The 25,160-nt window shown below is 36.3% G+C and overlaps 1 protein-coding gene across 13 annotated transcripts in view; it reads right to left on the bottom strand.

Annotated features, from left to right (window-relative positions):
• Nucleotides 1-25,160, bottom strand: part of KIAA1109 (KIAA1109 ortholog) — a 219,284-nt gene that overhangs the window by 119,739 nt on the left and 74,385 nt on the right. For 12 of the 13 annotated variants that reach the window (XM_043569090.1, XM_043569164.1, XM_043569115.1 and 9 more), the window contains 5 exons: nt 19,723-19,902; nt 17,164-17,292; nt 9,412-9,531; nt 8,440-8,720; nt 1,515-1,765 (listed from right to left, as the gene is read on the bottom strand). In XM_043569090.1, coding sequence (XP_043425025.1) covers nt 1,515-1,765; nt 8,440-8,720; nt 9,412-9,531; nt 17,164-17,292; nt 19,723-19,902 — 961 coding nt within the window. The remainder of the gene's footprint in view (nt 1-1,514; nt 1,766-8,439; nt 8,721-9,411; nt 9,532-17,163; nt 17,293-19,722; nt 19,903-25,160) is intronic. The other variant, XM_043569106.1, reaches the window with a different exon arrangement.

Genomic DNA, 25,160 nt, shown 5'->3' on the forward strand with positions numbered 1-25,160 from the left:
AAATCAAGCAGTGTTGAAATTAGTGCCAGCTGTAGTACAGCAGAAATAACACTGAAGTGGCTTTGATGGCCCTGATTCTAGTTTCTGCTTAGCCATCTACTTGGCTATATGATTTCATGCAACTCAGTCTCAGTGATGAGCCTCACTTTCCTTACTGTAAACAAGGAAAATATAGAACTCACATGGTAGCTTGAAGATTAAATGAGAAAATGCCTGTGAAAACTTTTAAAAACAAACATTATTCAAATGTAAGAAAGTAATAAGAAAAATGATATATTTTATTTAGCATCTTTCCTATCTTTTAAATGTCAAGAAGTTTGCAGATTTTCTACAATAATGTACTGTTACTGGGGCACCTAGGTGGCTCAGTGGGCTAAGCGTCTGACTTCAGCTCAGGTCTTGATCTCACAGTTTGTGAGTTTGAGCCCCACGTCAGGCTCTGTGCCGACAACTCAGAGCCTGGGTCCTGCTCCGGATTCTATGTCTCCCTCTCTCTCTGCCCCTCCTAGCTTGTGCTCTGTGTGTCTCTCTCTCAAAAATAAATACACATTTAAAAAAAAAAATAATACTGTACTGTTATTCTAGCCAAAACTACAGAAGTCAACTTTAAATAAGATGTACATACTTATGTATTAATATTTAGTGAAATATCATTAAAACGAGAGTTTGACGTATGTAGCTCAGCTCTTTCCTCTAAGAGCTCCTTATACATGGGAAATCAATACACTTTCTTCCCTCCCTTTTTGTCTACAGACAAAAGGCAGTGCTGTCAATGCTTCTGAATAGATCGAGAGGAAAAGGCTAATATTAGTAAAATACCAAGACTTCTCTAAATTTCACTTCTTGACAGCATGGCAACTTAAGCAGTAAACACTGCACTTAATTGTAGGAACACACAATTTAAAAAAATCCAAAGGAAAATCCATTTGTGAAGTCTTTAGAGAAAAGATACTAGATAAATCTAATATACTTAAAACCACCATTTACTGCTCATACCAACCTTGTATATTTACAAAGTTATCCTACTGGATCTAAGGAAAGGTCACATTTCTCTTCTTGATATGTTCAATTTTTAGTGATAAGAGTATATTGCAAAAGTAGTTGGTAACATGAAGCCCAATAGTATAAATACTACTCTTGACAAGTTTTCCTATAAAAGTAACCTTGATGAAACAACTGTTACCTTGGAACACAGCTATTCTTAAGTGCACCTCTGGAAGCTGACTTCTAGGAAATGATATGTAATACTCAGAATACAGTTGGCTAGGAAGATCACCAATACCAACAATGGGAGATCCAAAGAGTAGGCCTACTTTTGCCTGTTATAACTATAAAAAACTCATTAGTCTTACTTATCTGGCTTTAGTTAAATCATCTGCAAAACAAAGGCAGATTATAATGAATTCTACCTATAAGACTGCTCAAAAAAATGAGTTGAACAAAGTAACACAGCTCTCTCAGAATGATGTAAAGATAAAGATAATAAAAGATTAGCACAAGTGACAACACATTACCATCTACAATTTTGGGAATTTCTTTAGTAATAATCCATTCTCCAGGCTGTAGCAGAGACTGTCCATAATACATGTCAGACTCTGCACTCGTGCTTGAAAACGCAGAACTACTGGAAGGTGTCAACTCTTCAAGTTTGAAGAAATCTAGGCCAGTTACTGTGCCACCAAAGAATCTGCAGCCACCAAGACAACCACATTTGTTCTTACACCTCTTATTCTTCAGGGTATCGTCTGGCCACAAAAACCACAACCTAAACAGAACCCAAAACAGAAACAAACAAAAACAACAACATAACAAAAACTGATTAAGAAATAAAAAACTTTTTGGCAAATAATTAAAAATAAGTTAATTGTTAATATTTTTAAAAGACAAGGTAAACACAAACATAAAAGTTTATTTTTATTGTGGAATGTCTTTTTAACCATTTTGTCTTTCTTAAAAAAAAAAAAAAAAAACAGTCTGGGAGGCACTTTGGTAGCACAGTCAGTTAAGCATCTGACTTGATTTCAGCTAGGTCATGATCTCACAGTTCTTGAGATTGAGTCCCAATACCTGCTTCATATTCTCTCTTCTCTCTCTGCCCCTCCCCCCTCTGCTTTCTCTCTAAATAAACAAATAAACATTTAAAAAAAAAAACCCAATATCACCATGGTGAGATGAAAGTAAGCAGGAACAGGAAGAAAGATGTAGCATATGCTACAAACATATATATATGCTAAGTGTATATATATATATATATATATATATATATATGTTTAAAAAAGCAAATATTAAAGATCAGACATTTAAATCCAATTTTAAAATAGCAGTTTTAAATATTTTTATTTAAATTTTATTCGAGAATATTTAAATATTCTCAAAAGGACTAAACATTTTAAACATTAATGTAAAAAATAGGGGCGCCTGGGTGGCGCAGTCGGTTAAGCGTCCGACTTCAGCCAGGTCACGATCTCGCGGTCCGTGAGTTCGAGCCCCGCGTCGGGCTCTGGGCTGATGGCTCGGAGCCTGGAGCCTGTTTCCGATTCTGTGTCTCCCTCTCTCTCTGCCCCTCCCCCGTTCATGCTCTGTCTCTCTCTGTCCCAAAAATAAATAAACGTTGAAAAAAAAAAAAAAAATTTAAAAAAAAAAAAAATGGACAAAACCATGGGTACAGATTATACTTAATAATTTATCACCGTTAGCACTTCACAGCCTATTTCACATGGTAAATACACCAAAATACTATAAATGTGGGACAAGTGGGAAATTATTTCTCAATAAGGCCAAAATGATATATAAGGCCAAAATGATGCATTCTACCTTTTAGAGAAAAAAACTGTAATAATTTTGTAATAAGGACTTCAAATGAAGTATTAAGAATTAAGACAATGGGAGAAAATGTATGTAAAAGTCTTCAGGCTCTGTGAGTGGTCCATACATAAGCCTATCAGTATATTAACTATCCTCTTTCTTAAAAAAATATAATACAAATATAGGAGATATATCTTTATTCCTCTTTTTTAAACTTTAAATGATAAAACCATCTCATATTAAGTCTGTTTTGCTAAACATATTTACACGCATTATCTCACTGTCTCCTCAGGGCCCTCAAGGGAAGACAGAATAGGTATTATCATTTTCATTTTACATTCACTCATTTATATTTCTTGAACATATCTATATGTGCCTAGTATTGTGCTAGGTGAAAATGACAGTCTTATCCATGTGAGGTTAGAGTACAGAGGCACAGACAAGCCATAAACAAAAATATCTAATCATAAATTATACTGAGTGCTATGAGGTAATAAAAAAAAAAAAACAGGGTATTGTGATAAGGAAAAAGAAGGAACCTTTCAAAAAGTAATATTTGAGATGTGAAAGACGAGATGAAATATATCAAGTTAGAAGTGGAACATCAGTCTAGAGAAGACAGAAGGAAAAATACATGAGAAAGCCTTAGGATTAGTGAAAATTTGAGGTATTACTGCAATTAAATGTTATCAAACGCAAATCACTTCTCCATTATAAAGTATTAAGATTCAGTCACTAAGCAAACTATTTTAAGCACTATCAAAATAAAAGATCTTACATATTCCACACGCAGTTTTTACCTCATTTGTGTAGCAAAAAGCTTAGCAAAATGCATGGATTTGTAGTCATCTAGACATGGGTTCTAATTCCAATGGTGCCACTTAATAACTCTAGGATTTTGGACATGTTAGTTAACAATTCCTGAGCCTCAGTTTCCTCAACTGTAAAATTATGGTCTGATATACCTAATAAGACTGTTTTGAAGATTAAATGGTATAACATATGTAAGGCTCCTGATATAAAACCTGGAATACAGAAGTTGCATAACAAATGTAAGCTCCCTTTCCTTACCTTTATTATAGTTCAGTGCACTAGTTCTTAAACTTTAGCTTGCATTTGAATCACCTAAAGGACTTATCACAATATGGGGAGCAGGGCACCACCCCCAGAGTTTCTGAATGAAGTCTGGTAAGGTCTTATTATATAAATTTCTAACAAGTTCCAAGGACACACTGGTGGTGGTGGTTTGGGAAGTATACTTTTCAAAAACACTGACCTAAAGAAACTAATGACCTTTGTGTCCAGCAACTTCTCCAATTATATGAAAAAATAATATATCTAGGCCCCAAAACTCCTGGGAATCAAATACACACAAAGGCAGCCAGCCAAAGCTGAAGATCAGTGAGTTACCTCTGATACCTACATGGTAGGAGAGGCAATTACCAATATGCCTAAACATGCCTACCTGTTCTTGCTGGGTATGCCAAGAATGTGAAGCTCTGACCAGGCCACTTCTCAGGGATGTACTAGCAGTAAACAACCTTAAGAGATGAGGTAATGTCTCATCCTGAAATAGAGCAGGCTTGCTTCCACTTACTACAAAGGTGGTAAAGGGCCGCCTGGGTGAGCCAGTCAGTTAAGCGCTAGACTCTTGATTTCAGCTCAGTACATGATCCCACGGTTGTGAGATCGAGCCCGCATCAGGCACAGAGCCTGCTTGGGATTCTCTCTCTCCCTCTGTCTCTACCCCTCCCCCACTCACACAGGCACATGCACGCTCTCTCTCAAAATAAATAAATAAACGTAAATAAGTTTTTCTTATGCAATGTATGGGGCAATATGACACACTGAGAAGTTATTTGTTGTTTATCATTTATCTGAAATTCAATTTTAAAAAAAAAAATTTTTTTTTAACGTTTTTATTTATTTTTGGGACAGAGAGAGACAGAGCATGAACGGGGGAGGGGCAGAGAAAGAGGGAGACACAGAATGGGAAGCAGGCTCCAGGCTCTGAGCTGTCAACACAGAGCCCAACGCGGGGCTCAAACTCACAGACCGCGAGATCATGACCTGAGCTGAAGTCGGACGCTTAACCAACTGAGCCACCCAGGCGCCCCTGAAATTCAAATTTCACTGGGCTTCCTGTATTTCATCTGGAAACCCTACTTTGAGGGCACAGAGAACCAATGCAAGCACATAGGACTCTGGCTAGTGCTTTTGCTGTAAGTAATAAAGTCCTTTGTCTCTGGCCAGAGGTCTTGTGTTTTCTGCCAGCACCCATGAAACTGTGGTAGGCTAACTTGTTAGCTTGCAAGTAGGATAAAATCCCAGACTCTTCACAATAATTAACCAATCAGAGCACGGAAACCAATCTAAATGGTTGGATTTACTGGAACACCTGGAACCTGAATCACATGATGCCACCTCCTTAGCTTCATCAGCACCTTGTTCTACCATCTCAGCTAATTAGATGCAAGCACTTTGTTCACATTAACTGGCTTCCTGAGAAATAATTATCAAAGAAATCAAAGTTTTTAAAACAATATTCTCCACACATGAGCTTCCATACTCACTTTTATAAAATGTCAGGATCTTAAAGTAACTTAAAAGATAAATGTAACCTCAATAAAAAACTCAAAAAATTTTTTAACTAAAAAAAATAGTTCTTTGGGAAAATTAATAGATAAAAATACCTAAACATTTGTGATGAGATGGAAAAATAAATGTGTATTAGGTGTGAATTTTTCTGTATTTGAGAAGATATTTGCAGAAAAATCCAGATAGAGTTAAAAAAAAAGATAAGAAAAAAATAAGAAAATACAGGTGCCAAGGGATTACTAGCAAAAGAAATACTTTCTCAAATTAGTAAAAGAATTACAAAGGGGAAAACTGACATATTTTAATATACAAAAATTAAAATCTGTAGGGGCGCCTGGGTGGCGCAATCAGTTGAGCGTCCAACTTCAGCCAGGTCACAATCTCGCGGTCCGTGAGTTCGAGCCCCGCGTCAGGCTCTGGGCTGATGGCTCGGAGCCTGGAGCCTGTTTCCGATTCTGTGTCTCCCTCTCTCTCTGCCCCTCCCCCGTTCATGCTCTGTCTCTCTCTGTCCCAAAAATAAATAAACGTTGAAAAAAAAATTAAAAAAAAAATTAAAATCTGTAATATTAAAAAAATTAAAAACGAAACAAATTGCAAAATATTAGCAACAGGAACTATTAAAAGGATGGTAATCTATAAAGAGCTCTTAAAAATTTTTAAGAAATACAATATGCCAATAAATAAATAGACATAGAATAATAATGTGCAATTTACAAATGAGGAAATAAAAACAGCCAATAAATACATGAAAAAAAGTGTAAATCTCAGAAATAAAGAAATGCAAAATAAAACAAAGAGATACCACGTTTTAATTCTCATCAAACACTTAAAGGGCAGCAAAGATGCAGTGAGACAGAGATGCTCCTAAAAGCCACTGGGAATATAAACTGAAATAATCTTTCTGGGAAGTAATTTGGGAAGGCATATCAAAAGGGACCATCACATCTCTTGCTAAAGAAACTATTTAAAGGGAATTAGGGGTGCCTGGGTGGCTCTTGATCTGGATTCAGGTCATGATCTCACAGTTTGTGAGATAGAGCCCCACATCATCTTAGCGCAGCTGTCAGCCCAGAGCTGGGATTCTGTCTCCCTTTCTCTCTGACCATCCCCTGTGCTCTCAGGCTGTCTCTCTCTAAAATAAACAAACATTAAAAAGATAGTTAAAAAAATAAAAGGAATTTAAAGACCATGTGAGAAAAGATTTTATGTGCAAAGCGTTCCTCTATTATTTAAAATGATAAATTTAGAAACACTATCTACATTTAATATAACAAGGGCAATGGCTAAATAAAGTACAATTTATCTTTCTAATTGTGTATTATCATTTATTTGAAAGGAACTTTATAAAATTTTCTATTATTTGGGCAGATGGTTAGGGTGTAAGTTTAATACAACATGCTGAATTTTAAAATATAAATACAAGATGATCTCAAGTGTAAGAAAGATACACTAAAAATACGGGTAAGAAATATGACAAATTCAGTGTGATAAAGTTATGGAAATTATTTCCCTCTATTTCGGAATAGTTTCCTCTATTTTAAAAACAAGCTCGGGGTGCCTGGGTGGCTCAGTTAGTTAAGCGTCTGACTTCAGCTCAGGTCACCATCACACAGTTCGTGGACTGCAGCCCCACATCGGGCTCTGTGCTGACAGCACCAAGCCTGCTTGGATCCTGTCTCTCTCTCTCTTTGTTCCTTCCCTGCTTGCTCTCTCTCTCTCTCTCTCAAAAATAAACATTTTTTTAAAAAATTTAATAAAATAAAAATAAATAAGCTCGTATTAACTTTATAATGGCAGAGATAGGGATGGAAAATTTAACCTGGTGTTTTATTTTTTATTTTTTTATTTTTTTTAATTTTATTTTTTATTTTTTTAAATTTACATCCAAATTAGTTAGCATACAGTGCAACAATGATTTCAGGAGTAGATTCCTTAGTGCCCCTTACCCATTTAGCCCATCCCCCCTCCCACAACCCCTCCAGTAACCCTCAGTTTGTTCTCCACATTTGTGAGTCTCTCCTGTTTTGTCCCCCTCCCTGTTTTTATATTATTTTTGTTTCCCTTCCCTTATGTTCATCTGTTTTGTATCTTAAAGTCCTCATAGTAGTGAAGTCATATGATTTTTGTCTTTCTCTGACTAATTTCACTTAGCATAATACCCTCCAGTTCCATCCACCTAGTTGCAAATGGCAAGATTTCACTCTTTTTAATTGCCAAGTAATACTCCATTGTATATATATACCACATCATCTTTATCCATTCATCCATCGATGGACATTTGGGCTCTTTCCATACTTTGGCTATTGTTGATAGTGCTGCTATAAACACGGGGGTGCATGTGTCCCTTCAAAACAGCACACCTGTATCCCTTGGATAAATACTTAGTAGTGCAATTGCTGGGTTGTAGGGTAGTTCTATTTTTAATTTTTTGAGGAACCTCCATACTGTTTTCCAGAGTGGCTGCACCAGCTTGCATTCCCATGTCCTGGTATTTTAAATGGACATGAGTCAGTAAGAGGCTCTGGCAACTTTTTGAATGGCAGATAAAATTATTTCTTAACAACCATTCCTTAGGAATTAGGTCCCATATTTTTTTTTTAGTCTCCCCTGCAGTCACGAGGGCCCATAAAAGGAATTTTGTAGAGTACACAGTGATAGCAATGATGTTTTCTAGAAATGATGAATTGGAAGTGGATGGCTGTCATGGGAAAGAAAGGAGGATAGTGCTCTATAAAATGCTATTTGGGAACCAATAGTTTAAACTCATTTCACTGCTAATACACATAGTATGAGCTTAGAAATACATTAAAAAACAATGTTATTTCCAGCAACCACACAATTACCACAGATGAGATATATAATGTATTTACTTAAGTATCAAATTCTTATATATTCACTGAGGTGTACCCAGCACAATCATATTTTGTCTTTATATAAAATATTCTTATTCCATTCCTAACAGTAGAATTTGCTCTATAATTATAGGCTAATTTTCATCTGAGCTTGGGACTATTACCATCCTTAAATTTAACTTACCTCTTAGTTCTGGCATCATGAGTTTCTAAGAAATGTCTTTGGGCCTCATGTTTAGAATGATGATCTGCAGCTAATGCAATATCAACAGTAATGAGTCCTAAATTGGCTGACCCAGCTTCAAGCCAATAGGCCCTCCGTAGCACTGCAGGCTGAAGTCCAACTCTGGAATTATTTAACTGTTCAATGTACTGTCTCACTTGAAAATCCTGAATTGCAGCACTTATTCCTTCCCCAACCGACTGATTGTGGAGATTACAGTTCGCAACTCGAATTGCACCCATCTAAATTGAATGAAGAGAATGAAATAAAACTGTGGTCTCCATACTCTTAATCAACTTAGAATAAACTATAGAATAGGCAATTATTTCAAACTGCATGAAAGACAGAAGAAGAAAAAGAAGGGAAACAGAAAAGATAAATGCAACAGAATGAAAATAGACATTCAATTAAAAACAAAAAAGAGGATAAAAGGAAAAGAACATAAGTCCAAAGGAAAACAAAAGAGAGAAGGAGGAAAGAAAAGTTATAAGGGTAGGAAGTAATAAAAATTACAGACTCTCAATAAGGCTTAATTTTAAGCAGTAACCCATGAAGCAGAGGTGGCAAATAGATGTTTGCAAGAGCCAGGCAGGATATAAATATATAATACCTAAAGGCACTTAAAATCAAATCTTTTAAAAACACTGCCAATTTAATCCCTGCCATAAAAGCAAGCTACACGTTTACATCTCTGCCATAAAGCAAGGTCATGATAATTCAGTTAGAGTGAAATAGTAGTGAAAGAAAGTATGCCTTAAGAAACACACCAGAAGAGAACACGGACAGGCAAAACACCAAGAGCTATCTCCTGGGATTCTGTAGTGTTTTGTGAGATGGCAAATTATAAATGTGTGTTCTAGTTCAAGAAATGGAGGTATGGTTTGGTAAAAAGGAAAAAGAACTACACTAGCCAAGAAATAGACAAATGTGTACCTTTAGATTTGTAGCACAGCCATGTTCCACAATATAAATATCTGCTCCATCTACTGCTAAACGAGTCATAGTATATTTCAAATCATCTGAAGTTGGACAAGGCCCAGGAATACAGCTCAACTAAAATGGAAATGAAATGAGTATTAATTTTTCACCATTGATTCACCATTTAGATACTTATTAAATAAAATTCTGGCCACATGTGTATTTTTAAAAAGTAGTCAATTAAATTTCATTTTTTATAATGATAAATGAAATCATCAGTGATTAAAGTCTTGCCAATTAGAAACTAATCATAAGTAAGCATGTACTATTTCCATTCAAATGGGCAAGTAGCTGGTCTAAATGGACAGAATACATATATAACTTATTATTGAAACTCACATAGTCAAAGTAAACTGATAAGTAATAAGTGTCACCGGATTATAAGAACTGTACAGCAGTTTAAAATTGTAAGATTTTCTTATGAGTACTCTATATTATACACACACACACACACACACACACACACAATCTTCTTTTTAGAAATGTCAACTGTAAATTTTATTATGACGTCTAGAATAATCCACAGAAATTTAACATTGCTATACTCCTTTTTTATTTTTAATTTTTTTTAATGTTTATTTATTTTTGAGACAGAGAGACAGAGCATCAACAGGGGAGGGTCAGAGAGAGAGGGAGACACAGAATCTGAAGCACGCTCCAGGCTCTGAGCTGTCAGCACAGAGCCCGACGCGGAGCTCGAACTCACGGACCGTGAGATCGTGACCTGAGCCGAAGTCGGACGCTTAACCGACTGAGCCACCCAGGTGCCCCAACATTGCTTTACTCCTAAAACAGATTTGGTCATGGTTAGGTTGGAAGAAAACATACATATCACCTACTTCAATGAACTTCTTGCGGGAAATGGCAGCACTGAGTAAATTATTGGCTCAATAACATGCAATTGCTCATTAGAGGCAGTGCTAGGACTAGAACACAGGTGTCTTGTCTTATAATCAGTTTTATATAATAATAAGGCATACCTTAGAGATATTGCGGGTTGGGATCCAGACCACCGCAATAAAGCAAATATCGCAATAAAGTAAGTCAAATAAATTTTTTGTGGCTAAAATCAAAAACACAAGAAACAGCAAGTATTGGCCAGGATGTGTAGAAAAAACACTGTTGGCAGGAATGCAAACTGGTGCAGCCACTATGGAAGACAGTATAGAGGTTGCTGAAAAAATGAAAAATAGAGCTATCCTATGATCCAGTAATTGCACTACTGGGTATTTACTCAAAGAATATGAAAACACTAATTCGAAAGGATATATGCACCACTATGTTTATTGCACCATTATTTATAATAGCCAAATTATGGCTATTATATATATTATATTATATTATATTATATTATATTATATATAATTATATATAATTATATATAATTATAATATATATATTATGACTATGGTGTGTGTGTGTGTGTGTGTGTGTGTGTGTGTGTATACAATGGAATATTAGCATAAAAATAGAATGAAATCTTGCCATTTGCAACAACATGGATGGATCTAGAGAGTAAAATGCTAAGCAAAATAAGCCAGTTGGAGAAAGACAAATACCATATGATTTCACTTATATGTGGAATTTAAGAAACAAATGAACAAAAGGAAAAAGAGAGAAAACAAAAAGAGACTCAACTAGGGGCGCCTGGGTGGCGCAGTCGGTTAAGCGTCCGACTTCAGCCAGGTCACGATCTCGCGGTCCGTGAGTTCGAGCCCCGCGTCAGGCTCTGGGCTGATGGCTCGGAGCCTGGAGCCTGTTTCCGATTCTGTGTCTCCCTCTCTCGCTGACCCTCCCCCGTTCATGCTCTGTCCCTCTCTGTCCCAAAAATAAATAAACGTTGAAAAAAAAAATTGAAAAAAAAAAAAAAGAAGAGACTCAACTATAGAGAATAAACAGATGGTTACTAGAGAAGCAGTGGGCGGGGGGGGGGGAGGGGCGCTGAATAGGCAAAGGGGATTAAGGGTATTCTTGATAAGTACTGAGTAATATATGGAATTGCTGAATCACTACACTGTATACCTGAAATTAATATAATACTACATGTTTTTATAGTGGAATTAAAATAAAAATTAAAAATATTATTAAAGATAAAAAATAATTTTTTTGGTTTCCTAGTGCACATAAAAATTACATTTACACTATTTACTATAGTCTAAATGTGCCACAGCATATGAATAGGAAATACGTACATGACTTTATTGCTAAAAAATGCTAATCATCATCTGAGCTTTCAGCAAGTCATAATTACTGATCATAGATCACTGTAACAAATATAGTAATGACAAAGTCTGAAATATTGCAAGAATTACCCAAATGTGACACAGATGGAATACACATTCTTCTTGAGTGCACATGGAACATTCTCCAGAATAGATCACATACTGGGACACAAATCAGCCCTCAACAAGTACAAAAAGATTGAGAGCATTCCATGCATATTTTCAGACCACACGGTGATGAAACTCTAAATGAACCATAAGAAAAAATCTGGAAAGACAACAAATAATTGGAGACTAAAGAACATCCTACTAAAGAATGAATGTGTTAACCAAGAAGTTAAAGAGAAAATTAAAAAGTACATAGAAGCCAAAGAAAATAATAATACTAGAACACAAAACCTCTGGGAAACAGCAAAGGCAGTCATAAGAGGGAAGTATATAGCAATCCAGGCCTTCTTAGAGAAGGAAGAAAGGTCTCAGATACACAACTGAACCTTACACCTTAAAGAGCTGGAAAAAGAACAGCATAACCAGCAGAAGATGGGAAATAATAAAGATTAGAGCAAAAATCAAAGCTATTGAAATAAAAAAAACAAAAACAAAAAAACAGTAGAATAAATGAAACCATGAGCTGGTTCTTTAAAACAATTAACAAAATTAATAAGCCCCTAGCTAGTTTGATCAGAAAGGAGGAGGAGAGATCACAATCAACACTGCAGAAATACAAACAATAATAAGAGAATACTATGAGCAATCATATGCCAATAAACTGAGTAATCTGGAAGAAATGGACTAATTCCTAGAAACATATAAACTACCAAAACTGAAACAGGAAGAATGGATATTTGAACAGACCCATAACCAGTAAAAACACTGGATTAGTAATCAAAAATCTCCCAAAAAAAAACAAGAGCCCAGGGCCGCATGGCTTTCCTGGGGAATTCTACCAAATCTTTAAAGAAGCATTAACTCCTATTCTTTTGAAGCTGTTTCAAAAAATAGAAATGGAGGGGCGCCTGGGTGGCTCAGTCGGTTGAGCGGCCGACTTCGGCTCAGGTCATGATCTCGCAATTTGTGAGTTCGAGCCCCGTGTCGGGCTCTGTGCTGACAGCTCGGAGCCTGCAGCCTGTTTCGGATTCTGTATCTCCCTCTCTCTGCCCCTCCCCCGTTCATGTTGTCTCTCTCTGTCTCAAAAATAAATAAACGTTAAAAAAAAATTTAAAAAAAAAATAGAAATACAAGGAAAACTTCCAAACTCATTCTATGAGGTCAGCATTACATTCATTCCAAAACCAAAGACCCCGCTAAAAAGAAGAACTACAAACCAATTTCCCTGATGAACATGAATGCAAAAGTTATCCACAAAATACTAGCAACCAGATCCAACAATCTACTGAAGGAATTATTCACCACAATCAAGTGGGATTTATACCTGGGAAGCAGGGCTGGTTCAGTATCCACAAACAATCAATGTGGTACATCACATCAATAAAAGAAGGACGAGAACCACATGATCCTCTCAATAGATGCAGAGAAAGCATTTGACAAAATACAGCATCCTTTCTTGATAAAAACCCTCAAGAAAGTATGAATAAGAAGGTCATACCTCAAAATCATAAAAGCCATATATGAAAGACCCAACACTAATATCATCCTTAATGGGGAAACACTGAGAGCTTTCCCCCTAAGGTCAGGAACATCACAGGATGTCCACTCTCACTACTGTAATTCAACATAGTATTGGAAGTCCTAGCTTCAGCAATCAGACAACACAAAGGAAGAAATTAAAAGGCATCCAAATAGGCAAAGAGGAAGTCAAACTTTCACTCTTCATAGAGGACATGATACTCTATATGGGAAACCCAAAAGATTCCACCAAAAAGCTCCTAGAACTGATCCGTGAATTCAGCAAAGTCACAGGATATAAAACAATGCACAGAAATTGGTTGCATTTCTATACACCAATAATGAAGCAACAGGAGAGAAATCAAAGAATCGATCCCATTTACAATTGCACCAAAAACCATAAAATACCTGGGAATAAACCTAACAAAAGAGGTAAGAAACCTATGCACTGAAAACTATAGAAAGCTTAGAAAGAAATTGAAGAAGACACAAAAAACAAAATGGAAAAATATTCCGTGCTCATGGATTGGAAGAACAAATATTGTGGAAATGTCAATACTACCCAAAGCAATCTACACATTCAATGCAATACCTACCAAAATAACACCAGCATTCTTCACAGAGCTAGAACAAACAAGCCTAAAATTTGTATGGAACCAGAAAAGACCCCGAATAGCCAAAGCAATCCTGAAAAAGATAACCAAAGCTGCAGGCATCACAATCCTGGATTTCAAGATGTATTGCAAAGCTGTAATCATCAAGACAGTATGGTACTGTCACAAGAATAGATACTCATATCAATGGAACAGAACAGAGAACCCAGAAGTGGACCCACAAACGTATGGCCAACTAATCTTTGACAATGCAGGAAAGAATATCCAATGGAATAAAGACAATCTCTCCAGCCAATGGTGTTCAGAAAATTGGACAGTGACATGCAGAAAAATGAACCTGGACCACTTTCTTACACCATACACAAAAATAAACTCAAAATGGATGAAAGACCTAAATGTAAGACAGGAAGCCATCAAAATACTAGAGGAGAAAGCAAGCAAAAACCTCTCTGACCTTGGCTGAAGCAACTTCTTTTTTTTTTTTTTTTTTTTTTAATTTTTTTTTCAACGTTTTATTTTATTTTTGGGACAGAGAGAGACAGAGCATGAACGGGGGAGGGGCACAGAGAGAGGGAGACACAGAATCAGAAACAGGCTCCAGGCTCTGAGCCATCAGCCCAGAGCCCGACACGGGGCTCGAACTCACGGACCGCGAGATTGTGACCTGGCTGAAGTCGGACGCTTAACCGACTGCACCACCCAGGCGCCCCTGAAGCAACTTCTTAATATGTCTCTGGAGCCAAGGGAAACAAAAGCAAAAATGAACTACTGGGACCTCAACAAGATAAAAAGCTTCTGCACAGCGAAGGAAACAATCAGAAAAACTAAAAGGCAACCGACAGAATGGGAGAAGACATTTGCAAACGACATATCAGATAAAGCGTTAGCATCCAAAATCTCTAAAGAACTTATCAAACTCAACAGCCAAAAAACAAATAACCCAGTGAAGAAATGGGCAAAAGACATGAATAAACACTTCTCCAAAGAAGACATCCAGATGGCCAACTGACACATGAAAAAATGTTCAACATCACTCATCATCAGGGAAATACAAAGCAAAACCACAATGAGATACCACCTTACACCTGTCAGAATGGCTAACATTAACAACACAGGCAACAACAGATGTTGGCGAGGATGCAGAGAGGATCTCTTTTGTACTGCTGGTGGGAATGCAAACTGGTGCAGCTACTCTGGAAAACAGTATGGAGGTTCCTCAAAGAATTAAACACAGAACTATGTTCTATGTTCTATGACCCAGCAACTGCAGTACTAGGTATTTATCCAAGGGATACAGGTGTGCTGTTTCAAGGGGGCACATGCAATGCTTATAGCAGCACTATCAACAATAGCCAAAGTATGGAAAGAGCCCAAATGTCCATTGACAGATGAATGGATAAAGAAGATGTGGTATATATATATATATACACACACACACACACATACATACACATACACACACTGGAGTATTACTTGGCAATCAAAAAGAATGAAATCTTGCCATTTGCAACAACATGGATGGAACTAGAGGGTATTATGCTAAGTGAAATAAGTCAGAGAAAGACAAATATCACAGGATTTCACTCATATGTGGAATTTAAGATACAGAACAGATGAACATAAGGGAAGGAAAGCAAAAATAACATAAAATCAGGGACAGGGACAGGGACAAAGCATAAGAGACTTAAATACAGAGAACTGAGGGTTGCTGGAGGGGTTGTGGGTGGGGTGATTGGCTAAATGGGTAAGGGGCATTAAGGAAGATACCTGTTGGGAGAAGCACTGGATGTTATACATAGGGAATAAATCACTGGATTCTACTCCTGAAATCATTATTGCACTATAGGCTAACTAACTTAGATATAAATTTAAAAATTAAAAAAAAATACACTGCAAAATAAAATTTGTAACATTAAAAAGAAAAAAAAATGTGACACAGAGACACAAAGTAAGCAAATGCTGCTGGAAAAATGGCATTGATAGATGTGCCTCACACAGGATTGTCACAAACCTTCAATGTGTAAAAACAAAACAAAACAAAAAACCCCATAGTATACGTGAAATGCAATAAAAGGTGTGTATGTTCCCTCCAGACAAAACAGACCTAAAAATACCTGATCTGAAATGACAGAAAGCACACCAATGGTTGCATGGAATAATGAATAGCTGATAGCAAAGGGACCCAAAGTAATTTTCTAAGGTGATACAAATGTTCTAGGTCTTCACTGATGGTAATGGTTATACCCTTATAGATAAAATATGTATCAAAACTCCAACTGTACAACTTAAAAAGGGTTAATTTATTGTATGTAAATTATGCCTCATTAAAGTTGATTCTTAAAGATTTTAATGCAGCATAAAAGCTCTGAGTCTTTAAAAAAACAAAACAAAACAAAACAAAACAAAACAAAACAAAACAAAACAAAAAGGGAGGAGGAGAAGCCTGCAAGATGTGTGAATTATCCATAAGGTACTAATTTGTTGACACATAACTGAGGATTCCCTGAATCCTGGCAATGTGTTTTACAGCAAGAAAAAAATAATTTTATCGCCAGTTACAATGGTTTCCTTTATTGTTGGGAGTAAGCATAGGTTATAGATTTTTTGGAGGATGAATCAAAGCAGGATGAATTGTTTTCAATTCACACTATTGTAGTGGCAAACAGTGTGTATAACAAAAGAAAAAAAAGGAAAAAAATACACGGAAGAAACTAGAAACAAAAACTAAACTGTTAACGATAGTTAGTTCTGTTATAGGATTAGGGTAAATTTTTTTTTTTTTTTAAACTGCCATGTTTTCTTGGCAAATGCCAGCATTGCTAGCCACCTTATAGAGGAACAGGTATAACAGGTATATTAACAGTCATATAAACAAGGTCATGTAAGGAATTTAACCTTCCTCTTGCTTCAGTTTCTTAATCTTCTACATAAATATATGGCCATAACTGAAAGAGTGTAATAATGCAAGAAAACAGGAGTTTATCATAAAAATTTAAGAGGTTAGATACAATTTTTATATCACCATTTATTTGTGAATTTGTTTTAATAATTACCTCATATGTTAGATGCTTACAACTAAATAACAACTGGCTACAAATCTGCAAAATAATTTCATTAATTGAGAAAACTGAACTATGATGTTTACTTTATGGCCATGTGCATTTGATTTAAAGCTGATACGTCAATCTTTCATTTAAAAAAATCCATAAATGTTTACAATACTGCTAACATATTTGTTAACATACCTTGGATTCACAGAACCGACGGTCAATTCCATGCTGACATATTATTACTGATTTGGGTCTTTCCAGCTCATACTCCCGACATACCACATGAAAAACAAATGTCTGTCCCCACTCCAAGAGACAAGCCAGCTACAAAATAAGCAGTGACAGGTTGACAGCAGTGTTAGCAATCTAAACAAGTGTTCACAGTTCTAAAGCTTATCAAGAATAATCCAGCTTGAAAGAACCCAAATGCTATTTTATACTTGCTGCTACATAATCTATTAGCCAGAATCATGATTTTTCTACCTTGACATCATTGTAAGTTTATGTAACTTTTCATTTGTGAATGACAGAATGCGTGAGAATGAAAAATTCAACTTGAACAACTCACAAAGTATGTACTTTTCTTCAAAGTTATATCTTCTTCTTAAATGACTAACTAGTATCCTCTGCACAGAAAAACACCTAAAATTTCTATCTAATAATAAAGCTTTGATCTGAAATTTGAATCTAACTATCATATAGGGAGCTACGATTTTGTAAAATCAGGTATTTTGAAGATTAAGGCACTTTTGTTTATGTAAATAGAAACTGAAGAATATATCAATTCTTCATCAAATCTTCAGTTTACAAAACTACCTTCATTTTATAATTGATTTAAAGGTGTTAATAATAAACACACTGAAACATGGATAGACAGATATTATTCCATAAAAAAAAGTACGAATTTCTACTATTGGAAAACATGAATTTTACTTTTAAAATATACAAAGAATGGAATAAACATTAAAAGCACCTATGGATTCATGAAACACTCACTGAAATAGTGATGCCAAAATTCTAATGCAGAAGAGAAATGTTTTGTGCTGTAATAAGAGCAACTTATAAACATATGAGGCTTTAACAATTGTTAGATTAAAGGAATTGTGCCCAGTTTAACACGATAAGCATGGTTTTATTCCATGTTTGTTAAAGAAAAAGCTATTTTTTACATGTTTCAGTTTTACTTGTACATTAGAGAAAAGAGATAGCAGACAACAAGAAAGGAAAACAGTCGTCATGGCAGTCAGCACTGAATATTTCTTTTCATCCGCTTTTATACATTCTGTTATATATTTTCTTTATCCACTTTTATATAAAATATCCCTTTTCGGGGCACCTGGGTGGCACAGTCGGTTAAGCGTCCGACATCAGCCAGGTCACGATCTCGCGGTCCGTGAGTTCGAGCCCCGCGTCGGGCTCTGGGCTGATGGCTCAGAGCCTGGAGCCTGTTTCCGATTCTGTGTCTCCCTCTCTCTCTGCCCCTCCCCCGTTCATGCTCTGTCTCTGTCCCAAAAATAAATAAACGTTGAAAAAAAAAATTAAAAAAAATAAAATATCCCTTTTCAATTCCATTTTCTTATTTCTAGAATCTTAATTTGTGCTGTCTTCCAAAAACTGGTTACAAATATACAAGGCACCTAGAGTCTTCATCCACCTCTTGTTGCTACTACCTACCTCTAAATGATTCATACACATTCTGTAACTTTTATTAAAATTGAGTATGTACATTTAACACATTCAAGACTACATTCCAATCTTTTGAAATGCCACAAAAAGTATGCATATTATAAATATGTGGCTCATGGGTGCCTGGGTGGCTCGGTTGGCTAAGCATATGACTTTTGATTTTGGCTCAAGTCATGATCTCACGTTTCATGAGTTCAAACCCCGCATTGGGCTCTGTGCTGGAAACATGGAGCCTGCTTGGGATTCTCCCTCTCCCTCACTCTCTCTCTGCCCCTCCCCTGTGTGTGCTCTCTCTCTCTCAAAATAAATAAACATTTAAAAAAATAATTTAAAAAAATATGTGGCTCAACAGGTGAAATGTTACAGTAATATGGTTATTTGGCTAAATTTCAGTGGTCCATTTCTAGAACTAAATAATCCTTATGACCTCTGAGTCATAAAGAATAAGGCGAACAATGAAGAGGAGGGGGATTTTATCCAGAAGGATCACAACCTACACTCTAGATCGGTTTACCAACTAGCAAATGTGTTTTTATTTTTTTTAAAATCAATATCCACGTCATTAATAGCAGATACAAATGATGTTATCTTGCTTTGAGATATGACAAGTAAAAAACCAAGCTACCTAATCCTTAACACCATAAATAATATTTTCAAATCCTACTTAAGAAATAAACAAGAAAGAAAAATTCTTAAAAAATTATTCCATATACTGGGAAAAGAAAATTTTAACAGTGAAGAAACTAATGTAATTTTAAGAATACATAAAATTTCCAGAACAGTCCTCATACTGAGATTTTCCCAAAGTCTCGATCTTGAAAGCATTATGAAGAACTATAAAACATTACACCCTTCAGTATTATGTGACTCAAAAAGTGAAACTTGTCTCTGACTCATCCATTGCTAAGACAATTCTGAATGGCAAGAATGACTCCAATCCAAAAGGCAAAGAGTTGTCTGGCCATCAGAATGCCAATAGTGAAAATGCAATGAACGTTTAAACAGGTATACAACTTACTCTTGGTGAAGTGGGTGAGCAAAGGAAGAAAAGTAGTCAGAGAATCATACCTGTGGTGCTGTGACCTTAGCTGTAAGGCTTCCAGCCTGCACATCAATTAACCATGCGTATTCTAAAGAATCACTTCCCAAAGGAAGACCTTCTGCTGAGAACATAGCATGTGCTCTCAGCTGGAGACCCGACAAATTGATGTGACCTTCCCGGAGTACTTCATCCACAGGGGGTCGCTGCTGAAAACAATAGTAAGACTGTAAGAAGTACAAGAAAATCAGCATTATAATTTCTAGTTTTTTTTTTTTTTCTCTCCAGAGTTTAAGTAAAATCATGCTATCCGGAAAATATGACTTAAGGATCCATAAGGAGTCTCATTTAAGCTCCTTTAGTGACAGTATCCATAAGAGCCCAACAGCAAAGCAAGATAGCAAAGTCCTAAAAAGAATGAGACCTCTCTGATAACTGCCTCAATGAATAAAAAGGAACTAGTACTCTGACGGACGGGGCATATAAGAGACCAGTCTTTGGTGGGAAGGCTGGAATAATAAGATTAAAATACGTATTAAAAAGAGAGGCGCCTGGGTGGCTCAGTCAGTTGAGCATGCAACTCTTGATTTCGGCTCAGGTCATAATCCCAGCATCGTGGGATCAAGCCCTATGTTGGGCTCCGCACCAGGTGTGGAGCCTACTTGAGATTCTCCCTCTCCCTCTGCCCCTCCCCCACTTGTACTCTCTCTCTACAAAAAGTAAATAAAAATAAATTGTAAAAATATTAAAAAGAAAAAAACAGAGAAGAACAGAGACCAATAAATAAGATCAAGAAATGAAGAACTAGGGAAGAAAGCTATCTTTCATATAGATTTTGAGAACTATATACAAATATAAAAAGGATAGATTTACCTTATGGAAATTATATACTTACTACTAAAAAGCAGCAAATATTTCAAAGAGAAAAGTTCCGGGATTTATTCAGAAAGCTAAAAGATATGTCCTAAAATAGGGTATTCCATAGAACACTAGTTCACAAAATATTATAGTAATAGAGAATCAAAACACGTTCGGCCATGCCCTACCCATCAGTCACCAATTTCTGTAAACTATACTCCCAATCTCTCAGAAATGCATTGATTTTCTTCCATCTTCACTGCTATCAACATGGTCCAAATAATATGACCTCTTGCTAGGGTTTTGCAAAGCCTCCCAGCATTCACTTTTACATCTGTCTCCTACATATTCTACAAAAACAACCACAGAAATCTAAGAAGGCCAATTTTATCATGTTCTTGTCTCAAGACCACTATTTATTATATTAATTTCCTCAATATTTCTCTTCTTCACCAGGTTTATTAGGGTAAAGACCATTTCTGTCTTGTTTACCACTTATCCCATTGCACCTAACAGTGACCACAAAAGGTAGATACCACTAAGTGCCTATATATCACAGCAAGTCTTTTCAGAGAATTCAGTATACTAATATATATTAAGACAGTTCACAGATAATTCCCAAGCTAATTTTACAACAGTAATCTTTTTGGTAGGTGTATGCAGGCCATCAGCACAAGGCATAGTGTTCCTTATTTCAACACATTTTAGGAAATGTATTCTTAAAAAAACAAAGAGGATATGAGCTAAATCAAATTCATAAGGAATTCTTAAAAGAAAATTTCAAATTATGACTATAATAGCTCTAGCAGCTCTTTCAAAATATTTTTAGTTTTATTTTCATCCAAGCTGTATGACAGTATGTAAAATCACCTATGTTTCTCAGGCATCAGTTCCCTTCTATTTTATCTGAGAAAGTTAGAGAGGATGGTCAATAAAAATCACTTCTGGCACTAAGATTTGATAATTCTCACTGTAAGATACTTCTGATCAATATTTTTTGAGCTCAAGAATACATATGGATCTTGGCTTGTCCTAAAGATAGATAGAGCCTACCTAGTACATCAACGAAGTGTATATTCTAGATTTTATGTGTGTTGCATCATATTGTGAGTTGAATTGTGTCCCCTAAAAAGACACATTTAAGTCCTAAGTTGAGGCTCCTGTGATTATGACCTTTCTGTATTTGAAAACAGGATTTTAGCAGATGTAATCAAAATAAGGTTACATCAAATTAGGGTGGGCCTTAAACCAATGACTGATATCCTTGTAAGCGGAAAATTGGGACACAGACACACACATGGAGACAATGCTATGAGAAGACAAAGACACAGAGTTGAGCAATGAGTCTACAAGGCAAGGAATGACAAGGGTTGCTAGCAACCACCAAAAGCTTAGCAGAGACAAGGAGATCCTTTCCCACATCCTTCAGAGAAAACATGGCCCTGCCAGTACCTTGATTTCACAATTCTAAGCCCCAAAACTATCAGAGAACAAATATCTCATGTTTTAAGCCACCCAGTGTGAGGTACTTTGCTGTGGCAGCCCTAGGAAACTAATATACATCATAAAATGGTCATAAGTTACAAGGGATGGTTCCATAAGTCGGACACAATAATCTATCCATCATCTCAGATCCTTAACCTTGAGGCCCTGCCTTGAGACTAATGCTATCAGGGGATGCCTGAGTGCCTCAGCTGGTTAAGCATCTGACTTTGGTTCAGGTCATAATCTCATGGTTAGTGAGTTCAAGCCCTGCATTGTGTGAGCTTGAGCCCCACTTCAGATGAACTCGAGCCCAGCTTTGGGTGAGCTCAAGCCACACTCCGAGCTCTGCACTCTCTCTCTCCCTCTCTATCTGTACCTTGTGGGATTCTTTCTCTCCCTCCCTCTCTCTCAAAAACAAAAACAAAAACAAAAACAAAAAAAAACAAAAAACAAGACTAATGCTATTGAGAATAAGCAGCTAAATCCTGGGTAACTCACCTGTACCACAAAAGAATTCTTAGGAATAGTCATGCCAGATATATAAAATGTAAGCAAGTTAGGTAGATAAGTAAATTCTAAGAGAATACATAGAAAGTACCCTTGCTTTCAGGGTAAATTATAAAGTGCTAACCACGTAGGAAACAAAATACCACCAGTACATCTACTAGCACCTTGATATCTCCAATCCACGATCTTCTTTTCTAATCACCAAATAAATTATACATTATACTTCAGTCTCTGTACAAGTTTGCCAATAGCTAATAATTACAATTATAATTAGGATTAATGTGAACTCTCATGAACTCAATAAAATGTTCTTTTTATATATAGTAAAGTCTTTTGAGAATGCAGTAATTAAAATAAAAGTTGAGGGCACCTGGGTGGCTCAGTCCATTAAGTGCCCGACTCCTAATTTCGGCTCGGGTCATGACCTCACGGTTTGTGGGATTCAGCCCTGCATCGGGCTCCACGTTGACAGCATGGAGCCTACTTAGGATTCTCTCTCTCTCTCCCCTCCTGTGCTCATGCTCTTTCTCTCTCTCTCAAAATAAGTAAACTTTAAAAAATAAATAAAAGTTGAAGTGTTAGCAAGTACACCTAAGAAAACAGATACTCACCTAAGATTCTCAGAACTAAGACATAAGAAGACTTATTTCCCTTTTATTTTTATTAATTTCCTCAATAGATTAAAAAAGAGGGGCTTCTTTTCCACATACTCAGCTCCCAGAATAAAAAACAACCAATTCTAATGACCTACTAAGACAGGAGGGTAAGAGTTATTTTTTTAGGTTTATCTATTTATTTTGAGAGAGAGTGACAGACAGACAGACAGCATGAGCAGGGGGCAGAGGCAGAAAGAGAGGGAGAGAGAGCGAATCCCAAGGAGGCTCTGCACTATCAGTGCAGAGCTCTACGTGGGGTTTGATCTCATGAACCATGAGATCATGACCCCAGCGGAAATCAAGACTCCAATGCTTACCTGACTGAGCTACCCAAGTGCTCTGAGAGTGATTTTTAAGGTTTCTATAGTAAGTTAAAATACTAGTGTTACACAAGTGAGATCTTTGTGATGACAGAATAGTTCTGTATCTTAATTTCAATGGCAGTTACATGAAACTACACATGTGATAAAGTGGCAAGAACTATGCACACACATTGTACCAATATCGATCCTTGTTTTAATATTACACTTATTATGTAAAAGATCTACATGGGAGAAATTGGGTGAAGGGTACATAGGACCTCTCTGTACTATCTTTGTAACTCCTTATGAATCTATAATTATAGGCATACCTCAGAGATATTTCAGATTCAGTTCTAGTCTGTCATTATAAAGCAATTATGACAATATAGCTCAAGTCAGGTAAAATTTTTTTTGATTCTCAGTGCACATAAAAATTGTGTCTACCAAACTATAGTCTATTAAGGGTGCAACAGCATTATGTCTAAAAACAAACTATACACAAAGATATCTTAATTAAAAAATACTTTCGCTAAAAACTGCTAACCATCATCCAAGCTTTCAGCAAGTCATAATCTTTTTGCTGGCGCAGAGCCTGGCCTCCAAGTTGATGGCTAATAACTGATCAGGATGGTGGGTGATGAAGGTTGGGGTGGCTATGGCAATTTCTTAAAATACGAAACTATAAATTGCTGCACTGACTGACTCTTTCTTTTACAAATAATTTCTCTGTAGCATGCCATTCTGTTTAACAGCATTTTACCCACAGAAGAACTGCTTACAAGTTTGGAGTCAATCCTCTCAAACCCTGCTGCTTCTTTATCAACTCAGTTTATGTAATAATCTAAATCCTTGTTGTCACTTCAAAACTCTTCACAGCATCTTCACCAGAAATAGATTCCTTCTCAAGAATCCACTCTTTGCTCATCCCTAAGAAGCAACTCATCCATTAAAGTTTGATCATGAGATTGCAGCAATTCAGTCCCATCTTCAGGCTCCATTTTTAATTCCAGTTCTCTTGCTATTTCCATTACATCTGCAGTTATTTCCTCCAGTGAAATCTTAAATCCCTCAAGTCATCAATGAGTTGGAAGCAACTCTTCCAAACTCCTCTTCATGTTGATATTTCAACCTCTTCCTGTCAATCATGAATATTCTTAATGGTATCTAGAACGGTGAATCCTTTTCAAAAGGTTTTCAATTTTCCCAGATCCACCAGAGGAATCACTACCTATGGCAGCTATTATAGTCTTACAACATGTATTTCTTAAATAATATGACTTGAAAGTCAAAAGAACTCTTTGATCCAAGGGCTGCGAATTTGAATATTGTGTTAATAGGCATGGAAATATGAAATTCACTGTACATCTCCATCAGAGCTCTTGGGTGACCAGGTGCATTGTCAATGAGCCCCCACATTTTGAAAGAACCCTCTTTTTCTTAGCAGTAGGTCTCAACAGTGAGCTTAAAATATTCAGTAAACCATGTTGTAACCAGATGCACTGTCATCCGGACTTTGTTGTGCCACTGATAGAGCACAGGCAAAGTAGATTTAGCATAGTTCTTAAGGGCCCTAGAATTTTCAAAATGGTAAATGAGCATTGGCTTCAACTTAAAGTTACCAGTTGTAAATGGCCCTTAAGTAGAATATCAGCCTGTCCT

The sequence above is a fragment of the Prionailurus bengalensis genome, chromosome B1 (genome assembly GCF_016509475.1).
Source record: "Prionailurus bengalensis isolate Pbe53 chromosome B1, Fcat_Pben_1.1_paternal_pri, whole genome shotgun sequence".
In the NCBI taxonomy this organism is placed as follows: Eukaryota; Metazoa; Chordata; class Mammalia; order Carnivora; family Felidae; genus Prionailurus; species Prionailurus bengalensis.